The 27,464-nt window shown below is 34.1% G+C and overlaps 2 protein-coding genes across 3 annotated transcripts; one reads left to right on the top strand and one right to left on the bottom strand.

Moving 5' to 3' along the window:
- The first annotated feature begins 1,271 nt into the window (after positions 1 to 1,271).
- On the top strand, positions 1,272 to 13,083 carry LOC119070403 (homeobox protein rough-like). The gene is made up of 4 exons (XM_037174727.1): positions 1,272 to 1,624; positions 1,714 to 1,877; positions 11,966 to 12,200; positions 12,816 to 13,083. The coding sequence occupies exons 1-4, from the start codon at positions 1,401 to 1,403 to the stop codon at positions 12,997 to 12,999; spliced, it is 807 nt and encodes a 268-aa protein (XP_037030622.1). The 5' UTR covers positions 1,272 to 1,400; the 3' UTR covers positions 13,000 to 13,083.
- A 3,033-nt stretch (positions 13,084 to 16,116) lies between these two features.
- LOC119070400 (heterogeneous nuclear ribonucleoprotein 87F) lies at positions 16,117 to 24,656 on the bottom strand. Of its 2 annotated transcripts, none has more exons than XM_037174725.1 (6): positions 24,392 to 24,656; positions 23,043 to 23,517; positions 22,416 to 22,667; positions 21,758 to 22,066; positions 21,315 to 21,422; positions 16,117 to 16,915 (listed from the first exon to the last, which is right to left on the bottom strand). In XM_037174725.1, the coding sequence occupies exons 1-5, from the start codon at positions 24,461 to 24,463 to the stop codon at positions 21,316 to 21,318; spliced, it is 1,215 nt and encodes a 404-aa protein (XP_037030620.1). In that variant the 5' UTR covers positions 24,464 to 24,656; the 3' UTR covers positions 16,117 to 16,915; position 21,315. The 2 variants fall into 2 exon arrangements, with proteins under 2 accessions (XP_037030620.1, XP_037030619.1); XM_037174724.1 differs by lacking the exon at positions 16,117 to 16,915 and adding an exon at positions 19,055 to 20,155.
- Positions 24,657 to 27,464: the final 2,808 nt, after the last annotated feature.

Here is a 27,464-nt window from a genome sequence, read left to right as displayed (position 1 = left end):
CAGCTAAATACAACATTTCTATCAAAAGCTCAACAACATCCTTACATTTAAGATGAACTTTAATTAAACTGTCCATTGTCTTCAAATATAATTTCACGTTTCCATTTAATATCCTTGATTCCAGCAATTTGAATTTATAAATCGACGTTAGAAAAAAATGCCTCATAAACAATCGCGAATCCTTTATCAACAATTGTACAGCAAAGTGAAAGTATTAACTCCACCCATGAATGGGAGGTGCTTAGAACATGAAACATTTTCCGGGAGAGAAATCACCAATAACTTGATATTGCTCATATTTAGATTGTGCGCAACGTTACAGGGTAACCAGCTGCATATAATTTGATTGAGATGACTATTACTATCAATGCTTCTGCTTACAAATCGACATTTTTTAGCAACACATAACATAGCATATCAGGTCTAATATCAAATTTTTTGAATCGAGCCATAAGCTTTGTAAAATTACCAACCTTGTTCGGCGTATAAGAAGTTCAGTCCGAACCACCGATTCAACCTTACTTTTAATCCACACCTCGAAGTATGCAAATAGTCTCTAAAGAAATTTAGGTGCCTAATTCATATCTTTCCTAAATGTAGGCTAGACATTATGCTCATCAATTCATTGTATCTTCTGGTTACTTCATATGTACGAGTCATTCAGTGTGTACAATGTAAATGTTCATGATTGCAGACAAAAGGCACACTATAATTACCCAAATTATGAAGCTTGAATGAGCTTTCGGACTTTCTCCAATAACAATACTTTCTTGCCCTGGTGTGATTGCAAGTCTAAGGTTCTGCTCGGACTGCCAAATCCACATTAAATAGATCTCTCTAGTTGCGTAAATAACTATAAATCAAAGATACACGTGATCTCTGGTCTGTAAATACTTAGTAAAACACTCAACATGCGCACAGGATCCTAATCTGTAGAAGCTAGGCTTCGCGATTTTACGCAGAGTTTTTTTTAAATAAATGTTGTTTCAAAGTAAGTAAAAAAATCCAATAAAATCATGAATGAATCGGCTAATTTCAAAAGTGTTTGTTTGAAATACAAGTTTACGTCGAATCGAGTCACCCTTTTAAAAAAGTTGTATATTTGTTGTCATAATGTATTGTGGTATATATGCAACCATATGAACTAGCGTAGCGAATGTTATAAAATTCATTGATGGCTATATCATCATGTTGATATAATGGAAAATACTCTCTTACCGTTTGTTAAAACATTCATGGGTCAGTTTATGTTTATTATTCATTGAGGGAGGATACACATATTCGGGTAGTTTATAAACAATAACGAAAAGATAAAGTGATTTTTTGTTTCGTATAATATTTTAAACGGACACTTATTTATATTAAGCGAATAAGATTTAATTACAATAACAGCAAAAAAAATGAATTCCACAGAAGTTTCGAATGTGCGTGCTGTGTATGATAATTCAGTGAATAAAAATTTAAAAACAAATGTTCATCGGCCACAATCACCACGACAATTTTTTGAACGAATTTACGGTCATTTAGAACACTCATCCAATAACAATGAGGTTGACGTGAATATTATAAAACCAATTTCGCCGCTAGCAAGTGAAATAAGTTCGTCACCAGATTTACTTGATAGGTATAACTTCAAGTTCAATGAAACACTGTGAATGTCGAATTCCACACCACACGTCCCTACATACTAATTTCCGTTTTACCGTCCAAAAGGAAGCACCACATCGTCGACAGTTCGGGTTTGGAAAATCCATTGGATATCGGATTTAACATGCAACACATGGGCTCCATGAATTTTCTTTCACCCAGTTTCAATCAATTCAGACCAATATTGGGCTTAACTGATCATCATCTACCAGCTGGGTTGACTGCTTTCCGTAAGTTTATTGAATTACGATTGTTTAGAGTGAGATAATCTTCATGTTAAATGAAACATATCGAACGATCTTTGGAATGCCAGAAAGATTTAGCGATATTTGCATGAGACGTGTGGCTGTGTTTTCAAATCCTAAACTAACTAGCCACGGTTTCCGTTGAATTTGCCAACTATAGTTGAATCGACGTTGCATTCACATGAATTGTAGTAGACAAAAGTTACTAGGTCGTTTACTGGGAATTAAAAATCGAAAGGTCCTGTTTTCGAGACGAAACCCAGATCAATAATTTTAGTCTTATCACCTATTTCATTTGTATTGATAGTTTTGTTTGAAAAAATTTGGCTGTACTGTTTTGCACACGTCAAAACTACCAAATTCGTACCTTAGCTGTTATTCTCCGTTTCTCTACTTTCGAATGATATTTTAAACGGCAATAAATGAGAGAAATCAGTAAAACGGAAGCAGGCCCTATTTTTAAGAATTTAATTCTATAAAATTCCTACAAAATCTTAAAAAATTCCTTAACATTCCTATATTTAGGAATTTCAAGGAATTTTTTAATTTGTTGGTTTTTTCGTGAATTAAATTTGTAAGATCTATGCAGGACCTCTGCAACGAAATTGGGAGTTTTTACGTTTGCAAAACAGTATAAATTCTTGTTCGTTAAAAATTGGTTGGATAGTTCTCAAAACATTAAATTTCAATTATTATTCTTCTGAAATTATTAACAGAGCTATTAAAATTATTATTAGTAGACTGTAACAACAGGTTGTTACCTCCTACTAACAGACAAGCACTTAGAAATATTATAACCTTTTCACAAAATGAAGCTCCAAACTATCTAACTGTAACAATGAACACATCTTATCCTCGTTGGCATCTCAGAGTTTATGCTCTGTTATCCTCTAATATATTCCATACAAGTTCTTGTTTACTTGATTGTTTAGTTTAACTTGCAAGAACAAACGGCTTTCGTAGTTTCGTAAAATATTGGGACTGCGATGAGCAATCTGTTAGTGAATTTTGACTGCTGTAGATGAACAATTATTGCTATGGTTACCACTTCAATTTTGTTGGAATAACATCTTCAGAATTAATTGTGAAATACGAGACAAATAGAAGAAAATTATGCTTCTATGTGATTTTTAATGATACGAGCCGACCACGAGGTCAATAATTAAAAGACGATTGGTCGTTTTTAACTTCTAATTACGAACCCGATCCCAAAATCGGTCGAATCTTGTTACTCAAACATACAATCGCTAAACCGAACTGGTGTGCATACGTTATTTTGCACCAGTTGGTCACATACAATTCCAAATGGGACCAGCTGGTGCAAAATAACGTATGCACACCAGTTCGTTTTAGCGATTGTAATTTCGATCCATTTTGTTTGAATCATTTTTGTACAATTCAATTAGCTTCACTAAAAAATCAAGATGGGCATTGAGGCCAGAGGTCATTAACGAACAAACTGCAAAGAGTCATCTCCACAGAACATATCGGTCAATTGACTCCATCTTCTCTTATGGTACATCAATTAAGACTAGTGTACATATCCGTGGGGATTGTCCGCTTTATATTAACCTCACGTTTTGAACCTTATATTATTATGAACTCGAACTCCAAAATGAGGATATTCCGTATAAAACACACGACTAATTTTGTGTTGATAGAATCGACAATTATTCTGTGTTTTGCATTGTAATCCGTTATTCACAACAAATGAAAAGCAATCCAACATAATTGACGCTGCCATCGACACAAAATTTCAAAACTTTACTTATTGAAAACAAGGAAACTTTTCTGACATTAAAAGTAAGACCAGGTAGTAGGGAACATAAAAAGTCTTTGATCTATTGATCTATAGGCTTCTACTTCGAAACAAGGAGCTTCTCTTCCACTCTAATTGCATAACATCGAAATTCCTTTTTCTTTATCAAAATCGGAAGGAAATTATTTCCTTCCATCAGCAAATATCGAAAAATGAATTTTCATCGACAAATCAGGTTTAATTGGAAATTGCCTGGAAATTATTGTTTTTACCAATAAAATTGAACATAGTTCAAGTCAACGATTACGAACTCTTTAGACCAATCGAAGACATTTAAGCGTTTCTTGTTGAGAATGAGGCTAGTTTTACGAATTGTAATTACGCCTAATCGTTTATAGTTTACATACCCAAATTTCCATTTTTTTTTAGATTTACAGTCGTGGAAAGACAGTTCGACATCACTACCCATTTTTCGTTATTGCTATCAATTTTAATACTTTGCTAAACACTCGACTTCTTGTCTCATTGAAAATCATAATCCTCAATTGAAACATATTATCATAATATTCATGATGAATATAGCTCTTTAGTCCCATTCACCGTCATCAAAATCACAAAAAGAAAAATAAACATTTTCCCCCATAGCAGATAAAATGAAATGAGACACCTTAACAATAGAGTTACATCTGTGAATTTTCAGTTTCGAATATACGACGAATTTATTTTCCATTTTTACAATTTCGCAAACGTTCCGGAAAACTCTCACAATTTATTTTTATGCTAAGCTTTTACGCCACATTGTTACGAATTTCTTCAGTTGGAATATGATTTTTGATGGTGCGGTGTACTATTTTCTGATGTTTATGCATTTTTTTTAAATGTTTTACCAAATTGTTGGAAACACGGAAAACGGAAATCGATAGTTTTTCGGCTGTGATGGAGGTGAGGTAATTGTGTTGTTTGGGTCTCTCTATTCTTGTAGATCGTACCATACCACCAAACGTATTGCAACATCTGAGTAATAATTTTCTTTTAATTTTAATTTTAGAGGTCTGTTTAGGATCCAACAATTACTTCCTTTACGCTATCTGATTCAAACGTTCGTTATACCTGATACCTCTAATATACACACATTCATTGGGTTATTATTATTTCGTGCACTTGTTCCAACATAATAAGAAACAAACCGCACAATAAAATCGGGCTTAATGTGGGTGTGGGTGTGCACAACATTCACAGATTTACAGCGCTTAAAATATCACATATAATCGTTACAATATGATGAACGTTTATATTTATTGTCGCTGGGGTTAGTGGGAGTTTATTTCATTTCATTGAAATATACATTGGGGAAAATGATATTGTTCCATGTTTCCAAAACATTATTGTGATTGGATTAAAATCCACGAATGAGTGATTTCATTGTTGTAATTCGGACGTATTGTGAATTTAATATTTTGTTGTTATTGTTATTGAATTGTGGGTATATTACAGTTTATACTTTATGATGTTAGGTGTTGATGTTGAACGCTGTCGTATCACGGATATTTTAACGTCCTTGGTTATAATTCGCTTTCACATGTCTTATTATGTTCGTAAGCCTCAAGTCAAAACACTCTTTCGAGAGTAAATGATTACAAAACCGATTTTATTTTTTTATTCGATATACCCATCTCACTACCCATATTTTCCTACAACCAAATCACCCTTTATAAACCATATTTCATTTCCACTAAGTCATCGGTACATTCAATTTGAATTTTGAATTTAAAAAAAAAAATGCGAAACTTGACGAACAATTGTGTATCGATTACCAATTCAAAATCGGGACTTTGTACTTCTTCACCTTGAAACTTTTTTTTAATTGCAAATCGAAGCTTTGCTTATATTATTGAAATTGTTATTCAAAATCAATAACGCTCCAGACAACTACTTAAATCCTTCAACTTTTACTTTTTTAAATTCAATATTTCAACGATTGCAAAAATCAAATGAATATGAATCAGCTAGTTTGGGAATAGTTATACTGAGGAGAGAAAACTCCAATAAAAGCAATTTCGCTCGAGGTGGAATTTTCTACTTCTCCCAGAGCATAACGTTTTTTATGTGTGCAGTGCATGGTATGATTAACCGTTTTTCTCCTCGAAACGTCATAGCATTTTCGAAAACGTAAATAAATTGACAGTTCAAATGAGAAAAGTTATATTTTTTTCCCCACGGGAGAGAAAGTGCTGCAACAAAACGCAATTATCTCATGGCCTATTGAGTGGAGAAAATAATGTCAATCACACCAAATTGTTCTTTGGCTTTTCGTGTCGACATTGAGAGTGAAAATAGTATTTGCCTAATTGGACACAAAATGCCGAGTACATTCTATTCCCAGTGTCAAATTAGGAATCATCATTTTCACTTTAATGTCGGTTGTAAAATTACCATATTTGCGTTTTATTACCACAATGTCTTCATCAGGCTCTACGGACTCTACGATAAATGGTTGGATTGGCGGCGCTAATAGCGGAAGTAATTTTAATTTTATTGCAGTCACTGAGAATCTGAGCTATTCGTGAGCGCGAGGGTTAAACGAATTGGGTGAATGCTCTGTCACAGGGTGGGGTAAATGTCTATGAAATAAAAATTTTGAGTAAATGTAGGCAAATGCTAGCAATTACGAGAAGTGGAGGAAATGCAAGTGACAGGTAAATGTCCATAAAAAAAACCAAGCGCCCCACTCTCAATAGAACACACTGGGTAGTCTTACTCTATGCAAAAAACAGAGCAAATGTAGGTAAATAGATAAATGCAGTCAAATGATTTTTTTTAAAGTCGTTTCTCCCTTGAAAGGACGTCAGGAAGTGTACACATTTCAATAGCTTAAATCTATCGATGACTGTTTTGTGTATATTTAAATAAGATTTTTTCGTTCTTCTTAACGAACTCATGAAACCGAAGATTCGTGATAAATGTAATTTGTGTTGACTGTTGAGTTATTAGCAGCGGACGTTTGTTTATTACTGATGAATAGGGTAAAACTACTAAATATGAACCCTTGCTGTAATAAGAGTCCTTTATTGTCTTTTGTTTTGTTCCAAGCATTACATAATGCAAAGGCATTTAAATCAGTCAAAGGCATCACAAAGCTTATAACAAGTCAACACTAAAAACTAAACATTTTTCCCGGAAATGTACACACATGTAAATTTGTGTAAATTTGTTAAGAATTTCATGTGACTTGTAATCAATCTTACTCCTGTTGGCAACACTACGATTTTCTATAGTAGTTTGACGTTGATAGACGATAATCTTCGAATCTTCGAATCGCGACCTTTAGAACCTTTTGGTCTTTTTGAAATAACTTGAAAACTCTCAGATCAAAATAATTTATTTTCGGATTAAATTAAAGTTGCTTTCACTAGCCGCTATATATACACAGACGACTTAATACTAATTTATTGATGCGCATCATTTCCTCCATTTATTATCCGCATTCCTTAGTTCCATCGACAGAAAACATTTCATATTTGGATCGTCAATATTTTCCAAAATAATTTCTTTGGCTAAGTGACCCCCATCACGGAAGATTTTCGTAACTTCTTCGGCGTATGCTATGTACACACAATTTGCACAGCCAGACATACAACAAGTGGTCGGAGGTGGTGGAATCTGTTCAGAATCTGTTTTGATTTTTTATCGTTTCAGTAATTAGATCAGATTTTACCTTAACAATTCTTCCATTAACTTGCACAAATTTTCCTTCTTCCTGATGCGGCGGTAGATCATTCGGTCGCCCTTTGTATCCAGTGCATCGGATACAACGTGCAACGATTTGTTGTTTTATGCCATCAGCTTTTAATATTTTCAATACACCATTCATACCTGTAATGTGCGGTAAACGAGAAAAAGAATCGTCTTTGTACTTAAATAACAATTTCCTTAAAACAAGACGAAAAAAATAATCTTTATAAAAATTAAACACAATGTCAAGGGTTCGCCGTTTCAAAGCCATAATCGTACCATATGTGGTAAATCCGTTTACATGCAAAATTGATATTTGATACAGGCAAGGCTTCCTATTTGTATCGTTTACCCAACAATAACACTACACACAATATTTAAGAAAATATTACTAACCACATAAATGAATTGGTAAACCAGGAGAGCCGCTTAAGGAAGGTATAATATATGCATTACATATACACGTATTCGAAAAGTGAAAGGGGAAGGAATGAAACAGATTCTTTAAATCACAATGTATATGAAAAGCACGTAAAATACTTTATGCGATTTTTCAACTTGACTTCCTTTAATTTTTTTTTTTAAACATATTGGCAAGCCGATATATGATGATCGGTAAAAGGAAGGAAGGTAAACGAAAAAGTCAAATATAGGCAGACAGAATGTCGACAAATTAAACAAATTAAACAATTGGTTAATTCGGATGACACTGATGTGTGTGGGATATGGCATTGGAATCGGATATATCCTACATGAATATGATACCGAGTTCTTTTTTGCCATGTAATATGTTGTGGTGATGCATTGATTTGAATTTATGGTTCATTAAGTTCTCTTTCGTTATTTTTAATTTCCAGTAGAATACAGTTTAAGATCTGGGCTTTTTTTCGCTTACAGCTTTTATGCTAAGATTTATTATGTAATTGAAAAGGGAAGAACGATACTACGGACATGCGATTAAATAGTCTCGACAATTTGATTAGTGTCTGAGAGATGATCACATATTCCTGTCTGTTAAGTACCGGAAGTTACAACAAACCCAACAATCCAACAAAATGTGCATAAATATTTGTGTCCATTCCCCGCTCAAAAATATTGTCCACTGAATTTTTGCCTATTTTAAGCTTATTCCCAGACGAACTAGAAAAAAAAACTTTGTCTCTTCCGTTCACCTGTTGTCTGGAAATTATTTTATTAAAATACAGTCGGTGACTTTGAAATAAATAGTGCATTTTGTTGCCGGTGTTTTTCAGACCGTCTAAAGATCTAAAAACACTGTAGTTTGTATGCGACGATCAGCTGTAAAATAGCTGAACGAAATGCACCACTCATTTCAAAGTCGCTGACTGTAATTAAGAAGAATGTAGACTGTAGGATTATTGTTTAGATATAATACATTTCCAAGTAAAACACGTTATTAGCTATAAAACTCACGTGACACTTGTTCTACCTATCGTCTATCCGTTCATATCTTAAGAGATAGTATGCAATTTTTGGACTTCATGTCATTAGATAAAGCTCAGATGGTTCATTTTTAATTGTTTTTGATGACTTCGGTGTTGGAATTAAAATTTATTAAACTGGAGAAAGCTTCAGCTTAATAAATTTTATTTCCAACACCAAACTCATACAAAACCATTAAAAATGAACCATCTGAGCTTTACCCACTAAAGGTGAATTTCTCTGTCTAAACTAAATCTTAAGAGTTCAACAAGCACCTCATCTCAGTATCCACAGTTACTGTTAACGATTGTATCTCCAACTCGCTCAGTGATTCATTTGCGGCCTAATGAAATGAAAGAATTTTAATGACCGCAATTTCTCACAAGTTTATGACTAAATTTCAATAATGTGAAAGACTCATATATAACTAAGGTAATGCGGCTACCATGGATGTTAATCTAAGTCATGGAGGGATGTTTCATGAAAAAAGGAATACATAAATAGCAATCCTTCGGTGAAAATTTATTTCTCTCTGATCCGTTTTATGTTTATCATTGTGCGGAAATCTTCATTTTCGTCCTTTTCTTTAAATAAATCAAAATAAAAAAAAATGATTGAAAAAGCTCAAAGGACGATTTTTTTATTCTAAATTGAATGGAACGAAAATTTATTATGATTTATATCAAAATTGTAATTTTCTGTTTTCTTTTCAATTTATAACAAAAATTGAAGAAACCAGCTCGGTGGCCAGATGGTGAAACGTGAATTTTCACAAAACATTTCCATCATATCGTTCAGTTTTATTGTGAATGAGAGAAATTTAATAGTTTTATTACAATATCAGCCACACAATATGTACACAATATAAACACCCCATTACTGTCATGTTAAATAATCAATTAACTCAGTTCATAACATAATCGGTCAGATTTAATCAGTTGAAATTGCTCCCTCAGATCATTTCTAATTGACAATAAAATAATACAAAAATAAAATTCAATTAGATTATGATAAGTGTACTTAACAATTTAATTTAATAGGGTGCGAGTACATCAAAATACACGTTTCAAACTAATTCAAAAAAAAAAAAAATATTGACGAAAAAAATCGTCCTTTTTTCCTGAACACAAACATATTCACCCATTCCCCTATTAATGCATTTGTTAACAATGGATTGCAGAGACAACGAATGAGATACCACAAGTAAAATGAAAGTATTTTTCACTTCGTCTATCGAATTAAATGGTCCGAAGGCAATGTCGAGTATTAGTAAAATTTCGAAGATTTGAAAAACATTAGAAAAATGAGAGGTTAGATGATTTTCTGAATGAAAAGGATGAATCTAATGTGTTCAAAATCTTGTTACTGGCTTTGTAGACATCGATGCCAACGTTCTTTGACATTGTACCTAACAGAAGAAATTTTACGTAACTTTCATTTTATGTTGTTTTCTTTTCTTCAGTTTCGTTCTATAGTTCTTACTGTAGCTACACTTAGCAATGCGAAAGAGGCTTAATGTAAATTTTTCGTTAGTTCTCCTGTCACGTTTAACGGTAGAACGAAAATTTGAATTAGGTCTTTTTCGTGCTACTATTGTCCCAAGCAGTGACAGGAATCAATATTTTGTAAAAAATGCTGTTATAGTTATCGGAGGGCCTTGCTGAACCTTACCTAAGGTATGGTATATTTCTAGCTGCTATTTCTAGCTATTGTTGCGAAGCACGAAGTAGACCTAATTTTTCTTTCTTTTGTCAAGTTTGGCAAAATGTCAAAAGATAAATGAGATCTCCGTCGAGTTGCTATTCGTACCTACAGTAAGAACATTTTAGCCGAAAAAAATGTTTTCAGTAGTACCATACGAAGACTATTAATACCTCAAATTCGCACAAGTTGCCGCTGTCGGACTAATGATTATTGTTAATTTCAACATGGGTTCATAAATGAATGAAACCACTTCATCGTTCATCATAGTCTCGTTTATGAAGTCCCCATATTTAAGCCATGTAATTGATAGCTGCGTTTAACAACAAAATTTAACTAATGATAATGCCTATTCTCCCACAACTAATGTTTTTATAACACAATATTAAGGACAGCACACAAGGACAGCATAACAAAAAAAAAAATCAAAAGAAATTTGTTCTCATTGACGGGGAATTCTCACTGCTGTACCATATGGTATGTGAGTATTAAAAAAAAAAAAACTCAAACACAAGGTAAATAACATGTGTCTTAGGTGTTATTTATTGGTTTTGATATGGGATCAGTTTGCGGGACAAAATTTTTGATATATCTAAAAATTGTAGCACAAAATGTAGCGCGATTTCGTATTTACTTGTGTTTAACAGTGGGAAGTTTGTAGCTGAAGCTGAAGAGAGCAATTTCAAGTTCAATCTATTAACCACACATGTATCCTTGATAACAATGGACAATCAGAGAAACGATGGCCTCTTCTGTCTTTATTGATCTCAAGTTCGTCGGCTCGGATCAACCGATTTCGTGTCCATAATCGTACTAAATGGGAACTATATAGACCTTCTGTCTGACTCGCCTAACTTCTAAAACAACATTGCGAAAAATGTGTCCCACGCATTGAATTACAAAACTTCATCAGAAAAGTCTTAACATAAAAGCATATTAACCGAATGATATGCGGATTTCCTTTATTCAGTCTTCTATTCAGGCTTCAAATGGAAAAGTTATAATTATGTTACCTTCGACCTTAAAATAATGTTCGCATCTTTTGCTAAAGGGTTTTTGTGTGTTACAATTTTGCTGTTGTAAAACGTTTTTCTTTACATTCATTCATATCGAAATGGAGATACGTTGCCTGTGAAAGTAAAGAAAACATTTCAAAGAAACTTTAAGTTAAAAACAATGTTTGGATTGAATAAGTTACTATACAGTAGAGTCTACTGAGTAGAAGACAGTTAGTTAGTTTATAACACCCATAATAAGTATTCCATTCTGTATTCAAGGAAAATTTATGTTTATCTTATGCAAATTGTACCAATGAATAAAGTACTAATGACTGAACAAAGTCATAATAGACAAAGCCAAGCACTTTTATTAGGGCTCAGTGGCAGGTCTTAATTTACAATATTTATTATTAATTGTGTCGGTTTTTTTGTTTAAACAGTAGCCAGACGTCGACGAAAGGAAGGTCGACCCCGACGACAACGCACCACATTTAGCAGCGAGCAAACACTACGGCTGGAAGTGGAATTTCATCGAAACGAGTACATATCGCGAGGCAGACGTTTTGAATTGGCAGAAAGTTTGAGATTGTCCGAAACGCAGATTAAAATTTGGTTTCAAAATCGAAGAGCCAAGGACAAACGCATTGAAAAGGCTCAGATTGATCAACAGTACAGGTTGGTTAACAGACAATCAATTTTTATTTTTATTGTCAAAAGTGTAGAGATTGCAGGTCTTTGACAACCAATGACTTATCAATGAACCTTTTGAACATTTGTTATAATAAATCTAGGGCAAAAATAAGCGATGGCCTACGGCTAATTTTGTCGTATACAGTTAATTTCATGTTAAAACAAAATGAAGTAAAGAACAGTAGATCAGGTCCTTGTTTGAAACGTTTTGTTTTGCAAAGTGTGAGGTTTGCAACCAAAGCATAACTCCCATTCTATAGCTATAAATGCGCAATATTCTCGTACGCATTCATTGAATATTACGTTTTAAAAATAGTAACAACTTGCTACAATCTACAATCTACCTTAAACTAGTTACAACCGATAGCCATTGATAAAAAATAGACAAAATGTCCACTCATTTATATTATAATTTAACATGCAACAACTTTAATGAGCATGTCACAACCACACCATTAATTTGTTGATTTATTACATTTAGTTGGGTCATAAATTTTTTGTTGTTGTTCTTTCTGGTACAGGTGTTTTAGTACAATAAATTATTGCAATTATTAAATGAAAAAAAAGAAACAATAAAAATATCAATTTTGATTTTTATAGGAATTTTGCTGTCGCTAATGGTTACATGTCTTCGATTCCATATTCACCGATCGTACCAAGCGTCAATCTAACATCAGTTCATTCGACCGAAACACAGTTTTATGGATCAGATACAATAAAATCAAATGACTTACATTGTGATAAGCCGGCATTAATATCACATCTACCGAATATTACCACATAATGGACTTAGCACGAACAAAATATTTATTGTAAAATTAGATTTTATTTTCACCGATTGATGTAAGCCCAAATAAATTTAAAAAAACAAAAAATGAGAAAAACTAATTTTTTAAGACTAAGAAATAATGTCGGCAAAAAAAACGCGTAAGAAAACTGACGAACTTCTGATCAGAGATTATATTTGAGAAATTCGAGGAGAAATTTATTTTCCCCTTGAGATGTTATCCCATATTTTCTCAAATTTGGAAAAACGTGTGAAAATATACGTGAAAGCTACTTAGGGCCTTAGGTGTTTGAATGTTTCGTGAAGAATGTAATCGAATCTAATAAAATTGTATCTGCATATACACTTAACCCACACATACACGCATGCGTAATCTCTATGGACTTTGTTGCAAATTTCAGGACCAACATAAAACACGTAAATAAATGGTTTTCTTACCTCAATTTTCAATTTCTGAATTTCTGTCTGATCAAACGGTTCTAATTTAAATGGTTTTCTTTCAGATAAAATCTGTTACTTCTTAACCTGAAAGAGAAAGAAACGCTCGATAAATCTTGATGAAACGATTCTAGATGGTTGAGATGTTCAATTAGATGTTACTTTATCCAAGACCACAACGAATCTGTTTGTGGTCTAGGTAAAAGCAACACAGTAGGAATGTAAGGATAATTAACACAGCTGAAATGTAAAATTGTCCTTACCGGAAAAAGGAAAGATAATAAAAAAGCTTTCATTCGTGTTTTAACTGATTCGAGAGAAATATTATGGTAAAAGGAGAAGGATCTGGGTAAACACAACTGTGGTATGGAGTTAATTAGTTTGATAAGATATGTGGAAGGTGAAAAACAACATTAACAATCAGTTCACGTAACTCAAGTAATAATTAAAAATAATTTCGATCGCAGATAAATGATTAGCCTTGCACCCTTACCCCATACCAATTTATTTCTTTAAACTCAACATCCATAAATCATCTCTAAAGGTGCCCGAAACATGAATAAAATATTCTAATTTTCTCATCCTACACTCATCTAACGAGGAGTATAAATGGTATTTAAATGGTCACGCAATCAATGATAATCATTGTACAAATATTTGACCGAATATTAGGCAACTGAATAGATTGCTCGGGATAATAAAAACATAAAATTGTACAACAAAAGGATATTTCATTATTTTTTTTTTGATAAATGAAAAGATACACGGAATTTTATTGTTGTTGTTGTTGCAAGCATTTATGCTTATGGTATTGTATATTATATTTGGAGAGGATGGGGCGTTCGGTCGGTTCACCGCAGCCAAATTAATATTATATTTTCTTCGTTTTATTATTTTCAATGCATAAATGGACCTATACGAGCAATAAGAAAAGGAAAATTAGTTGAGACGTTCGTAGAAAATGAAATGTTTTATGATGATGAGAAAGTTAAATAGAACGGCAAAAGAAATAATATTTCGGGATTGATGGAACAGAAGTTAAGGAAAATTAAAAACCATTGATGCAGTTTTGATTTTAAATGAGATGCAGACGTTGGGTGAACCTGGGAACGGTTTTGTAATGATTTACCAGCGCACATTAATTGGTAGCTACAAAATACAATGGGTAAGGTGGCACGCAAATTCTGGCAATTTATTTTTTATTGACTGTCCATAGATATTTCAAGAGCTATCAAATAAGGTTGTTGAAAAATGTTGACTGCTTGTAGACAGACATAGACCCAATGGCTTATTTTCGTGTACTATTTTCATGGAAATGGATTCAATGAAAAATCATTTTTCGTTAATTTTTACGCAAGACCTGTGCAAACGACTTTTAATAAATAAAAATATTAATTAAATCCATTAGCAAACAATTAGAAGTCTTGTGTATCAATTGACAGAAAGTGATTTTTCAATGAAGCCATTTCCATGAAAATTTTACATTGATAAAAGCCAATAGGTCCACACCCCCGTCAACATTTTCTATCTATCTTTTATGTGTTTGATAGCTCTTTAAAGTCCCTACAAAACAAGCTATAACATGTTGTTTCAGTTCATAGGAACTACGAGCATCCAACGTGTTTTGTTTAAGTCATAGTCTGAAACACTATTGAGTATTTATCCGTGGTGAGACAAAAAGTAACTTCATATCTAAAATGGCGCGCCTTCAAATATAAAATACTTCTTGAAAAACGTGTCACCCTATTAGATATACTCAGGAACGCAATATAAATGTGCTTCAAACTTTGATTGGCCCGAGATGACGATAAGCAAACTCAAGCTCATTTTACAAAGTAGTCCTAAAATACTCGAATTTTCACCTTCGATCTCAATTGTGACTATTGAAAAATGTGTGATCTGATACTAAGCGATCATCTATCGTGAATTGACAATTCTTTGCAGTCGTGGTTCGATGTGTACAAAGAATGAGGAAAAACGGATTTCGTAAGTATGTTGACGAGAAATCAACATAAGTTCATAAAGACTATTCCTAAACGTTGTACAGGTTGATCACATTACGCATAAAATTTCTCATGTGTTCACCTAACTCATCCGTTTCATTTCTTGAAAACGTTTCGATAACAGTTAAAAGATGCCTCAGATGAGGGTTACTTAATGCAGACTCAAATGGAGATGAACATTCGGTTTCTCTTAATGTTGTTAATTACAATAGGATGAATCATGGGATACGATAAGACATTTCTTCGTGTCATCTTAGTGTAGGATAAAATTGGGTGACACATTTTCCCCGTTGTCTTCAACACGAGTTTTGTAATAAAATTTACCAATATGACCACGCAAAGGATGAAGCTTCCTGAACCAAATATTTAAGTAGGAATTTATGAGGTCCAAGAAGTTAGTCCCTTATGAATGCATCTCACACGTATGATAAATACATGCACATTATGATCTTGATGAATATAAGTCGAGGAATATACCAACAGCCCAAGTCGGGAATCGAACCCGAACCTTTTGGATGGAGTCAGAAGTGTGACTGCATCGTAAAGGCAGCATTTTTGCTTCAGTGTGGTGTAGATTAAAAACATGTTTTGTTGTTGGTTTCAATTTAATGAAAATATTTATTTTTTGCATTTCTCTTTTTTGAACAATTTTTTTTTTTTTTTGCTTTTTTCCAATTTTTCTTTTCTTTTTTTATTTAAGTTGTCTCCTGGAAAAAAACTTCAATTAAATTAGTGCAAAGCAAGCGAAATGGAACTGTGCATAAATTGCGAATCGCTTCTGCCAATAGAAATCATCGATTTTTTATGTTCTCGTTTCGGAACACAACCCCAGTAATTTTGAGTTACCATAAGTGAAAAGTGAGAGAGTGTTGAACTCATAGTGCAATATGGATTTGAATAGATCTGACCCATTTACTCTGAACAAATTATTTAACAAAAAATGTTGCAATTGATTTCAAAATGGAAAGAATGAAATTGGAAAAATTCTGAGGTGAATAGTGAATTTGAAAAGAGAATAAATAATTGAAGAACCAGTCCTTGGATGAATTTGTTGGAATAAAATTCAATTTAAATACCACTCAAAAGCCTTAATTGTGTGTTAAGTGGCGCAGTGGAGTATTATCAGCAAAAAATTAACATTTCTCGCAACCACCTAAAGAATATATGAAAGTACCCAATGATAAACACCTCCCAACAAGAAACCTTCCCGGTCAGATATAATCCATTTATGAACTTACCTCTGACCACACCAATATCATACGATTTTGATCGCTCGAACACATTTGGTGTTTTTGTTGGCCACACTTATTCAACGACCACACCACCCCAATAAGAAACTTTCCTGGCCGGCTATTTGCTAAATCCATTTATGAACTTACCTCTGACCAAACCGATATACGATTTTTATCGCTCCAACACATTTGGTGTTTTTGTTGGTGTAGTTGAACAAGTCCAAATTGTCCATTACAGATCTTTAAAAAGAAAATTAGTTTTCATTAAGCGTTTCAGTCGGAAGACCCAAAATGAAATGTTAGAAAAAAAACATTGTTTTTTTTAAAGATATTTTCCCTACAATCTTTCTATAATAAAAACCGAATCTAGCTGATGCCCGCCGCGCCGTTCGTGACTCATTTTGTTTATATCTTTTCACCTACCTAAATAAAACATTTTGATCACTCTTCTCGTTGATATTCATAAATTACATTCGGACTATAAATTACTCTCAGAAATAAATTGCTTACAACTTAAAAATTTGAACAAAACCTAAAAATTTTTTCTAGAAATTCAAATTAATCTACGTGGTAAATAAAACATTTTTCACTTACTTTTCTGAATATTTTTTTTTCAAAGAATTTTTCTTTTATATTTTCGCTCATTTCCTAGACTCTCATCATTTTACACTGTAGTGTGTGAAGCTGCTTAATTCTGGCCATCAGCATGATTTTCGAAGATGAATATTTTCTTTTCTCAACCACGCTAAATGATCACTCTAACATTTTCATCCTGCCAATTTTCTCTCTGTCTCGCCACGCTAAATGTTCACACTCTATTGAAATGTGCATTTTCATCCTGCCAATATTCTCTCTCGCCATATTCGTTTATCGGGGGAGAAAGCAAACATCTGCGGTTACTATAGGGTTCTTTGAATATGTACTGTACAGCTATGTTTGGAATGACCTCATGACCTCGCCTCATTTCCCTTCTGCAATGGTTTTTTTTTTGAGCACACATCGAAACGTTGAATCATTGTTTCGTTTAAGTTTTTGGAAATTCAAACACCAATTGGTAAAACTGATAATTGCCAGATGATATTTATGAGTTGGGTCCTATAGTTCGTCGCATAATCCCCATTAATAATTTAGAGCATAAACAATCTCCAAAATATTAAAATGAAGTGGAAATCTACTTTCTTCGCATTGTGTCTGCATTGATGATCGCTGATCGAACGAGATTCGACAAAATAAAAAACGCTTGATGTTGTGTCAACATAAGCAGAAATTATTCTTTTGAATGATCCCCGGGTTTTGGGGGATGGAGTGAAAAATAATACATTTGGGGATGTACTCTCCCTTCGCTTTTTCTCTCAGAAAAATTTGATTTCCTGGCATGAACCTCAAAATTTGTAACATACTTTTTGCTCCTATAAAATTGGTAAAGTAAAACACCTGTGCATTCTAATTTGTTCTCAGAATATTTTTTCTTTTAGTTATTCATCTCCTACATGTAGGTACAATTATTTATTTTACTTAATTTTTTTGTTTTCTTTAAGCTAAACTTAATTAATAAAGAATATTTTTATGAATGAAAGAAAAAAAAAAACGTACACAAAAAACATTAACTAAAATTCACTTTTGTCATCAAAACTTGTACACATCGAAGAAGATCATCATCATCATCCTTCTTAAACTTTATAAAAAATAGTTTTATTAGACGACAGGACACAAAGTTTCCTACTGTTACGTTTTTTTCTTTACACATTTAAGGACGACTATTTCATTAAAATAGCAAACAGAAACCCTATATAATAATGAACAATACTGTCTATTTAAAGCAATTTGATAAATCCTCCATTCGATTAAGAAATCCTAATTCGGATATTACAATGAATCTAATCGACAACCGACAATTTTTCTTTTTATTTTAGCTAAATGATTGCATTCGATGATGCCAAAAATCATCCACTCATTTTTCGATAAATCAAAACCTTTTCGGCTTCTGTCATTCCGTGTTCACATCATTGGATAAACACAAAATGTGTTAATGGCATAATGTTAGGAACCGGGTATGGAATAACGAAGAAATTGGTATGTGATGATGACAAAACTTTGGTTTATCGAAAAATTAGTTTAAAAAAAAAATAATTTTCGAACACATCGAATGTTGTCGTTGGAAAATGCATCAACTATCGATTTTAGCGTAGCTAGATTTCTTTTCAATCTACAATCAAACAGACTCATTTCGGGGCTTTAGAGCTCAGTCATCGGACAGAAAAAGAATTCGAAATTTATATGTTGCAAAATTCATATCAACTGGAATGGGTTTTATACACGATAGAGAAATTTAAAAAAAAACATTTTCGGATGGCTATAGTGATATTGTTCTTTGCTTTCCACACAGAAAATAATTTATATCGAAAATATATTATGAAAAGAGACGTATCTTGCCGGGTGGGAGTTTGGTCCGGATTATTTGACTCAACAATTTGTATAAATAAATCGGATTCATACAAATTGAGTAAACTTTATGCTTATATGTCCTCCCAACAATGGAAAATGTAGAAATTGAAGTACAAATTACCGCTTGCGTGTCTCTCTGAATACATTTTTCTTTTATAAAAATTACATTTCTTCTCGCATCTCTGCTCAATAAATTTACTGTTCTGCTCTCTCTCTCTCTCATGCTCTCTCCTCTAACAAGAATGTCGGTTACGCTTTTCGAGAAAGAAAAACGAAAAAATTGAAGGGGAGTGATATTGCTAAAAAAAGAGTAAGTTCTCGTTTGATCTAATCTGAGCTAAATAATTTGAAAATAATTTTGTTTTGCGGAATTTTATTTATAAACGACTCTTAAATACTACACATAAATGATGATTTTTTTGTTTATCTAAAATTATTAGTGTGAATAAATTTGTTTGTTAGTTTTTGATACTCATTGTGTTGTTGTTGCCGTTTTGGTTGATATTGGTTTTATTTTTTAAATAAACTTTTAAATATTCTAATAAATAGCAACGGTGGATTTTCAATCGAGCGGGAGGATAGGGTTTTGTCTTTGTTAAAAAAAAATGTTTTTTTTGCTTTAAATTATTTTCGATTTTGTTTTTTCAAAGATTGGCTCTTTGAAAAATGCAAAATGCTTTTGTTGTTTATCAAAGTAAATTATCTAAAGTGAATTTTATTACTGAACAAGTAGCTACATAAATTAAATAAATTCTTATCTCCTTGTCTGGCTCTCATTTTTCTTTTTGTTTGTTTGTCATCTCTCATCTTAAATAATTTATAGTTTTTCTGCCTGTTTTATCTTTTTTGTTTGTTTTTTTCTTCGTTTTACTTCTTCCTCGGGGATTCATAAATTATTTTCTCCTTTCTCTCTCACTCTCTCTGTCCGCTACTCATTCTCTGTATTTTTTTAAAATAAATTTATGACCTGTCTATTTCTCTCTTCCTCTATGATTTGGTAATGGTATTTACAGAATTTTGTGAGATTGCTCTGACCTATAGAATTTGTGGGCAAAGTAAAAAATATTGAAATTAGTCTACGGTTCAATGAAAAGTCTCAAAAATAATTTTTTTTTTGTTTGGTATACACATAACTAGACCAAGATATCTCATAAAACCATTTTATGCCGAACGGAAGAAGTGATACGCTAACTCAACGAACGACCATGGGGAAACATTTTCCACAGAAATGAAACCAAAATTTAATTTTTGAATGTAGCCAGGCTGCGTGTTAAAACGAATATGGAAAATTATTCGCATAACATAGCTAAGCCGAAGCTGTATTTCTCTCACAGTTTTTATTTACAATAATTTACTAGTCAACACCTATTGACAAGGCCGATGGCTAGTTGTTACCAAAGAACTGTGCTTCTGTCACTAAACATTTTCAAGCTAATGGCCGGATGATTTACAACGTTTGAAGCGAGTTGATTGAAAAGAACATTTGGAATGAATTTTCCTAGATTCTCAACAATTTTCCCCATTTTAGCTCACAAATTGTACTCGTTCCCGAGCCGTAATTTATTTTATTACCCCATTTTGTTGAGACACATTGCTCCTAAATGGAACGTCTGAAAAATTTTCGACAAATTTCGTTAATCTGAGAAGCAAAAAATGATGAGTATAGTAAGTCCATGAACTAGTGCTAGGACTACAGAGACAAAAATTTGATAAATTGAATCTCCGTTCTTGCACCATGTTGTAAAATCATTCGGAAAAATCCGCTTGGACAGTGACCGTATATATACATAGGCCGTATACATATTTGTTAACAATACTAACGACCAACAACCGTGTCATAAAGTAACACGATCGTCGATATTGTTAGAAATTTTAATTTAATGGGCGTTAATGTGCCTAAAAACTTTCGCTTCGAGTACATACACCTCGAAGCGTGGTAAGAACCAAGGCATTTTATCTAACAGTCTTCTCTTAGTCATATCACCATGGAACGATTGATTGACCAATGGGGACTGTATGGTATGGTTTATAATGTGAAAATGTTCCCTCAAATTTTGTATTTTTTTTTTTTTGTTTTTGTTCAACTGTAGCACAACGAACTGAACAAGTTGAATGAGATATCTTAACCGATTCTAGCTAATGGTGTCGACGAATAAACTGAAATAAAATTGAACTACAATGTAACAAGACATACCTTAAAATCGGCCTCTGCCGCCTCCCACTGTGTTTCCGCCGCCTTGATTGAAATTGTTTCCACTGCCGCCACCGAATCCACCACCACCACCTCCTTGATTGCCGCCTCCTAGAAATTTATCAATTCGATTAGAATCATTTACGTGGATGCAGAGGACGCATCATTCAGATAATCTTCCTGCAAAACTTCTGTAATTGAACCTCAAAATGACATTTGAACGGAACAGCTTCTTTATGAGAGAAGATGCTGTGAAAATCGGATTCTACATGGTTCTGGATGTGAGGTGAATTTACTTTAAATTCGAAACTTAATCAAACTCTCTCTCTTTCTCTCTACTTCAAGGGACATATAATCAGGCAAGTTTCAGAACCATTTGGCCTATTTTCTCATCGATCAAAAACCATTTTCACTTTGTTATTTCCCTGATCATTTCATGTACTTACCGTATCCACCGCCAGAGTTTCCTCCACTACCGTATGGATTCATTCGTTGATTTCCACCGAAATTATTTCTCATTGCACCACCGCCGAAACCACCACCGCCGCCACCACCATTTGCATAGCTTCCACTGTCACTGTTGCTTCCCCAGTTTCCGCCACCATTATTTCCGAATCCTCCGCCATTGTTACCGAATCCACCTCCGTTATTACCGAATCCACCCCCATTTCCCCAATTGCCTCCTCCACTACCACCGTTCCATGGCTGATTGTTTCCACCCCAATTGCCACCGTTGTCGAATCCACCGTTTCCACCTGTTTCCAATTAATCGATTAATTCTACTGGTTTTGTGTTTTCGAATAACTTTTATGGGCAAACTAAATCAGTGATTGACGCACTGATAAGATAGGTCAAAAGAACGTAAGTTACTCCTTGTTTATAGAGGAGCTTCAAAGAGCTTTAGTGAATCTATTGAATTCTAACAGTAAAGCTGAAGATACGTAGAGTTTCCAATAAAACTCTCATTCCCTAAAAGACTGTTTGAATTGTTCTACTTGGTCTGTTACTTTCACTAGAAAGACTCTTTCTGAAAGAGCCACCCTAACAATATTGAATACAAATTTTTGATTAAATTCTTATGCGGCTTAATCATATTGAACTTACCTCCACCGAAACCACCGCCATTATTCCAATTGTTGCCATTGTTCGAGCGGTTATTTCCCCAGCTTCCACCACCGCTATTATTGTAATCGTTACCACCACGGCCTCCTCGTCCCATTCCCATTCCTCCATCTCGTCCGCCACCGTCGCGTCCACCACCACCACCTCGAGAACTGTTCACACGATCCATTTCAATTTTGGATAATGCTTTTTTCACATCGAGGGTTTTGCCTTTCACGCTGTGGGTTTTTTGTACTGTAATGGAAACAAATGCCGGTCAATACTCTGCATAAACTCACATTTCAAACTAAACGTTTTCTCGCTTTCTGTTCGGACAGTACAATTGGAACAGAAAAATGTGGAACACGACGCGATAAAGATTATCACTCTCATCGCAATCATGCGATATAAAGGAATGGGTACGGAAAATTGTCGTTAAAATGTTTCTGCGTCGATTTGACATTGGAAGTCGCACAACAAAAATGAACATTAAAACAAATTGCTCTCACAGTTAAAAACGCCGTACGATAATTTTAAACATATGCGTAGGAGCTGGAACTGTGACATTATATGTTCGCTCGAGACGAACATTCGAGTGGAAAAGTAGACAAAATTGAAAAATTTACTTACACACAACTTTGTCGACGGGATCGTAGTCATCGAATTCGACGAAAGCAAATCCACGCCGTTTGCCATTATCTTTATCGTTGACAATGTTAACCGTTGTCACGTTTCCGAATTTGCTAAAGTACTGTCTCAAATCGTCGTCTTCATGCTCGTCCTTGATGCCACCAACAAATAATTTCTTCACAGACGCTCCGGCTTCGGGACGATGGATATCTTGTCGTGGTACGGCTCGTTTCGGTTCAACAACGCGTCCGTCGACACGGTGCGGTCGAGCGGCTTGTGCCTTATCAACCATAAACGATCGCGAGTAGGTTATGAAACCGAAACCACGTGACCGCTTAGTTTTCGGATCTTTCATGACGACCACGTCGACAACGGTGCCGAATTGTTCGAAATGTGACTTCAACGAGTCGTCAGTGGTGCGGTAGTCCAATCCACCGATAAACAATTTTCGGATTGGCTCTGGTTCACGTGGATACTGCAAATGACGAACGGAACAGAAATTAATTTTGCGTTCAATTCGAATTAATAAGTCGCAATTAGCGAGGCGGTAGAAATGTTTGTTGCTGAATCATAGTATCGCTTTGACATTGACAAGGTCTAGCAACATTTTAGATAATCAAGCATTTGTTCTCACAGTTCTTGACGATTACAACAAAGATATTGAAAATGTTTTGGTAATGCTTTTGAACTGTTGGAATCATTGTAACGTGATCACGTACGACCAAAGGTCGTCCCATTATATTTACACCTGTCATTAACATGCCCTCTGTACAAATTTGTCACACATAAGGTTAACACATAATCAATGACACTGAATCGTCGGCACATATCGGGCATATAAGCGAAACAAAGGAAATTGGTAATCCGAATGAATTACAGACACAGCCCATTGCAATAGCGGGCACTTATTTACAGAAATAAGGACGGCTTCATGTCATTACACCGTCGCCGTAGAAATTCATTAATTGAATTTGGAAACCAAAAACGCCTCTCAAGTTCGGTATGCGTGTCGACGATGCTTCACCTGTCGGTTTTGAACACTTTACGAGACTGATTATTGTAATTTTTTCAACACATTTCGATTTGCCGAACAAATTCAACCAAATTGGCTTATAAATTACGGACGAACATTAAAAATTTTCCAGGACAGTGCACCGAAAAACAAAATGGCGAGGAATAATTAGTCGGAAATTTTTTTTTCTTGAAAATATTTTTTTGTTCTTTGGGGCATCCCTTGACCACAATTATAATCAGATCAACGACGGTATCATTAAATAAACTTTTGCTTGCATAATTGACGAATCCGTACAAAAACAATGATGGCACACAAATTCATAATCGATTCATACCTCATCATCTCCTTTTCCATTTCCATTTTCGTATCCATTTTCATTGTCACTGTCTTGATTCTTATTTCCCATTTTTCTGTATTTATCAATTTACCAAACAATCACAAAGAACTTTAATTAACTATTTTACAATTCCTTCGATTGTAGAGCCGAAAAAAACAACTTAAATTACACGTCTAAGTTTGTCAGTAGATTGATTTAAAATGAATGCTAATGTCGGCTTGGCTTGATGATGCACGGAAGGAAGTCACGTCACGATTCCGCTGAACTGAAAAACGAAACAAATGAGCTGCCATCATGCAGAAACAAACATCAATAATGTGGATGGTTTGAAAATTCGTTGATTTTGTTCAAATTTTTTGGCTCGAAATTTTACAAAAATTTGGTTTCAAAAAGATCATGAGGTTGGATTGAGTTTCCGCATAACACTGAACCAAGCAGTAATGCCTGATTTTTTTAACGGATATTTAGCCTCTCTTATATGACTTGCCACAAAATAAGCAACTTTTTTTTTGAACCGCCACAACCATAAATTCAATGAGAGTCTCTAAAGTGGAACAAATTTTAAAAAAATTTCATGTTTCAAGGCCGAAAATGAGGGAGTTTTGAGATTTTTCTCTGGTTTTCGACCCCTGACATGAACATTTTGGACAAAAATCGTCCAAAACAGATACACGTATAACTATAGTTCACTTGAATGAAATTGGTTAAAGAGATAGATGTTTTTTCGTAGTTGTGCCAGTCCGAGCAACACGTAAATGTGGATATCCCGTTCCCAAATTGCAACGTAAAAAATGCAACTTTCATATGGTCCCGTTAATTGAATGATATTCTGTGTTCCCGTTCCGGTTACCTATACGTATTTGTTGTCTCAGTAGTTTCGTTTAGGTATTCTAAACGCTCCGGTTAAGAGGCCAACGATTTGATCTACAGCTTAGCATGTAGAATTCATCAATAACGAGGAACTAATGCGAACGTCCTGTATAAAGACGCAACGTTTCAGTTTCTTTCTCTTTCTAAAGTATTCTTGTTGTCCATGGGTTGATACCAATAATTTGTGATTGACGCATGTTTGGTATATCTCTCGGACTGGGAAGTAAAAGACTCGATTTGAATAAATGTAGTCAAGTAGGTCATCTCAAACAGATTTATAGATATTCGCACAAATAATTGTCAAATATTATTATTTAATGAAAATTTGTCAATAAACAATTAGATGAAACATTTATTATTTATCGAAACCAAAACAACTAGAGCATGTGTGTCGAAAATATCATCATAGTACACCGGCAACTCTCATCTTTTATAATGACAACATAGTAGGGTTGCACACGCAGACCCATCTTGGAAAATCTGTTCTACTGATGTTGCAGATGCTATGGTTTCCAACAATACCTTCTCATTTTTAGGTCAATTAACAACTGTCGACCCGGCGTTGAGAAAAAAGACTATTGATTAATGAACAAGCAAAAGTGCTTCGATTAACACCTGAGAGTACCTAGAGTACTATTTTGTATGAAATTTGATCCCCACTCTTTTTACAGTGTAAAATTTATTATGGAGCACTGTCAAGTCTCAGTGCCCTATTTAGAGTACCACTTTTGCTTGAAGTGCGTTGATTAGGTAGAAAAAATTGAGTGTTTTGAAGTAGAAAGTGTCATACTCTTAGCTTGACTCTTAGTGTAACTGTTGACCTCAAAAGTGGTGAAATTATTCCAGCGAATTTCGACAGACTTCGCTGCATCAAGATTTATTCGAAAATAGATACGCTGTGTTAGTTAAGGTCTTTTATGTGAAATATCTATCAAGTAAAACAGACGACGCTGTAAATATAGAGAAAATACCTTACCCTATTTTTGGAGGAGTAATGAGTCTGCGTCCATCGGATATTCGATAGTGTGGCGAGTAACTATTCTAAAATTTGAGATAAAAAATGCAATTTCATTCAAGAGGTCTACACTGTCTACAAAAATATGTTTGCTTCGAGATGGCGAAGCAACATGCTCATCGTTGTAATAGTTATTTATGTATAACTCAATATCATAACGTTCGAAAACTGCGACATTTAGTTGCATAAATCGTTGTATGAATCTTGGTGCGAAGTACAGAAGTACTTGATTAGGCTCACCCTCACGATGTGTATTATGACACACGGCCTGCGGCTTCATAAATAACTATTTCTTAACACATACTAAAAAAAGGCCGTTTAGTCGCGATATTTAAACACTAATTAGGAAAAATATGGTACACGAAGTGGTTATTTGCCCTCGCGTACAACTTAATAGTTATTTGCATCACTTGGATTGAAACCACGAAATTACAGTATACGTGTGAATTCGTATACCGATGGAATAATTTTTGCATAAGTATGTATGTTTCGTCGAGACGAAGTCGACTCGTCACACTATGAAAAACACAAACAACAAAACCAAATATAATACACACCGTTCAAGGTTGAACTTGAATGTATAGAAGAAGAACGAGAATAGCAACGAAACCGAAAATACGCGATATAAAGCCGAACGAGTTGATCAATCGATGTGCATCACACTACTCGTTGATACGGAGAGTAAGCTCCGCCTTCGAATCAAATTTCTCTCTTTGACGAACAACATAAACAAACTTTACCATTAAGGAAAACATCGCCTGGATCCCTAGACCTATTTGCAAGGTCTGCTGAGAAAGAACTACAAAAGTCCGGTTTCCGATAACTTTTGAAGCGTGATATTCAGTGTTTTCATGTTTTGGCGAGTGTAAAGACTATTTGCAAATTGGCGGCACATAATATATTATATAGGCTATTTGCACCCTTGCAACAATTACAGACGAGTTCATTCATTGGCTTAATAGATGTTGAATTTTCTAAATCAATACTCTCTCTAGCAAATAAACTCTCAGCTGTCTGTGTCAAATTCCCACCTTATTTCTTTGTATTCTACAAACACTATTCTACATTTTATAAAAGCAGTTTGTTTGCTGCAGAGAGTATTGTCTAAATGGTTTCTTACTTCTTCAAACTGAACAATCAGAGAAAAATTGATTTTTCTTCTACGAATCGGCCAATCGGCCCAGC

This window comes from Bradysia coprophila (assembly GCF_014529535.1).
Source record: "Bradysia coprophila strain Holo2 chromosome X unlocalized genomic scaffold, BU_Bcop_v1 contig_79, whole genome shotgun sequence".
NCBI lineage: Eukaryota > Metazoa > Arthropoda > Insecta > Diptera > Sciaridae > Bradysia > Bradysia coprophila.
Note: the sequence above shows the minus strand (reverse complement) of the source record. Positions and strands in the feature narration are given on the sequence as shown.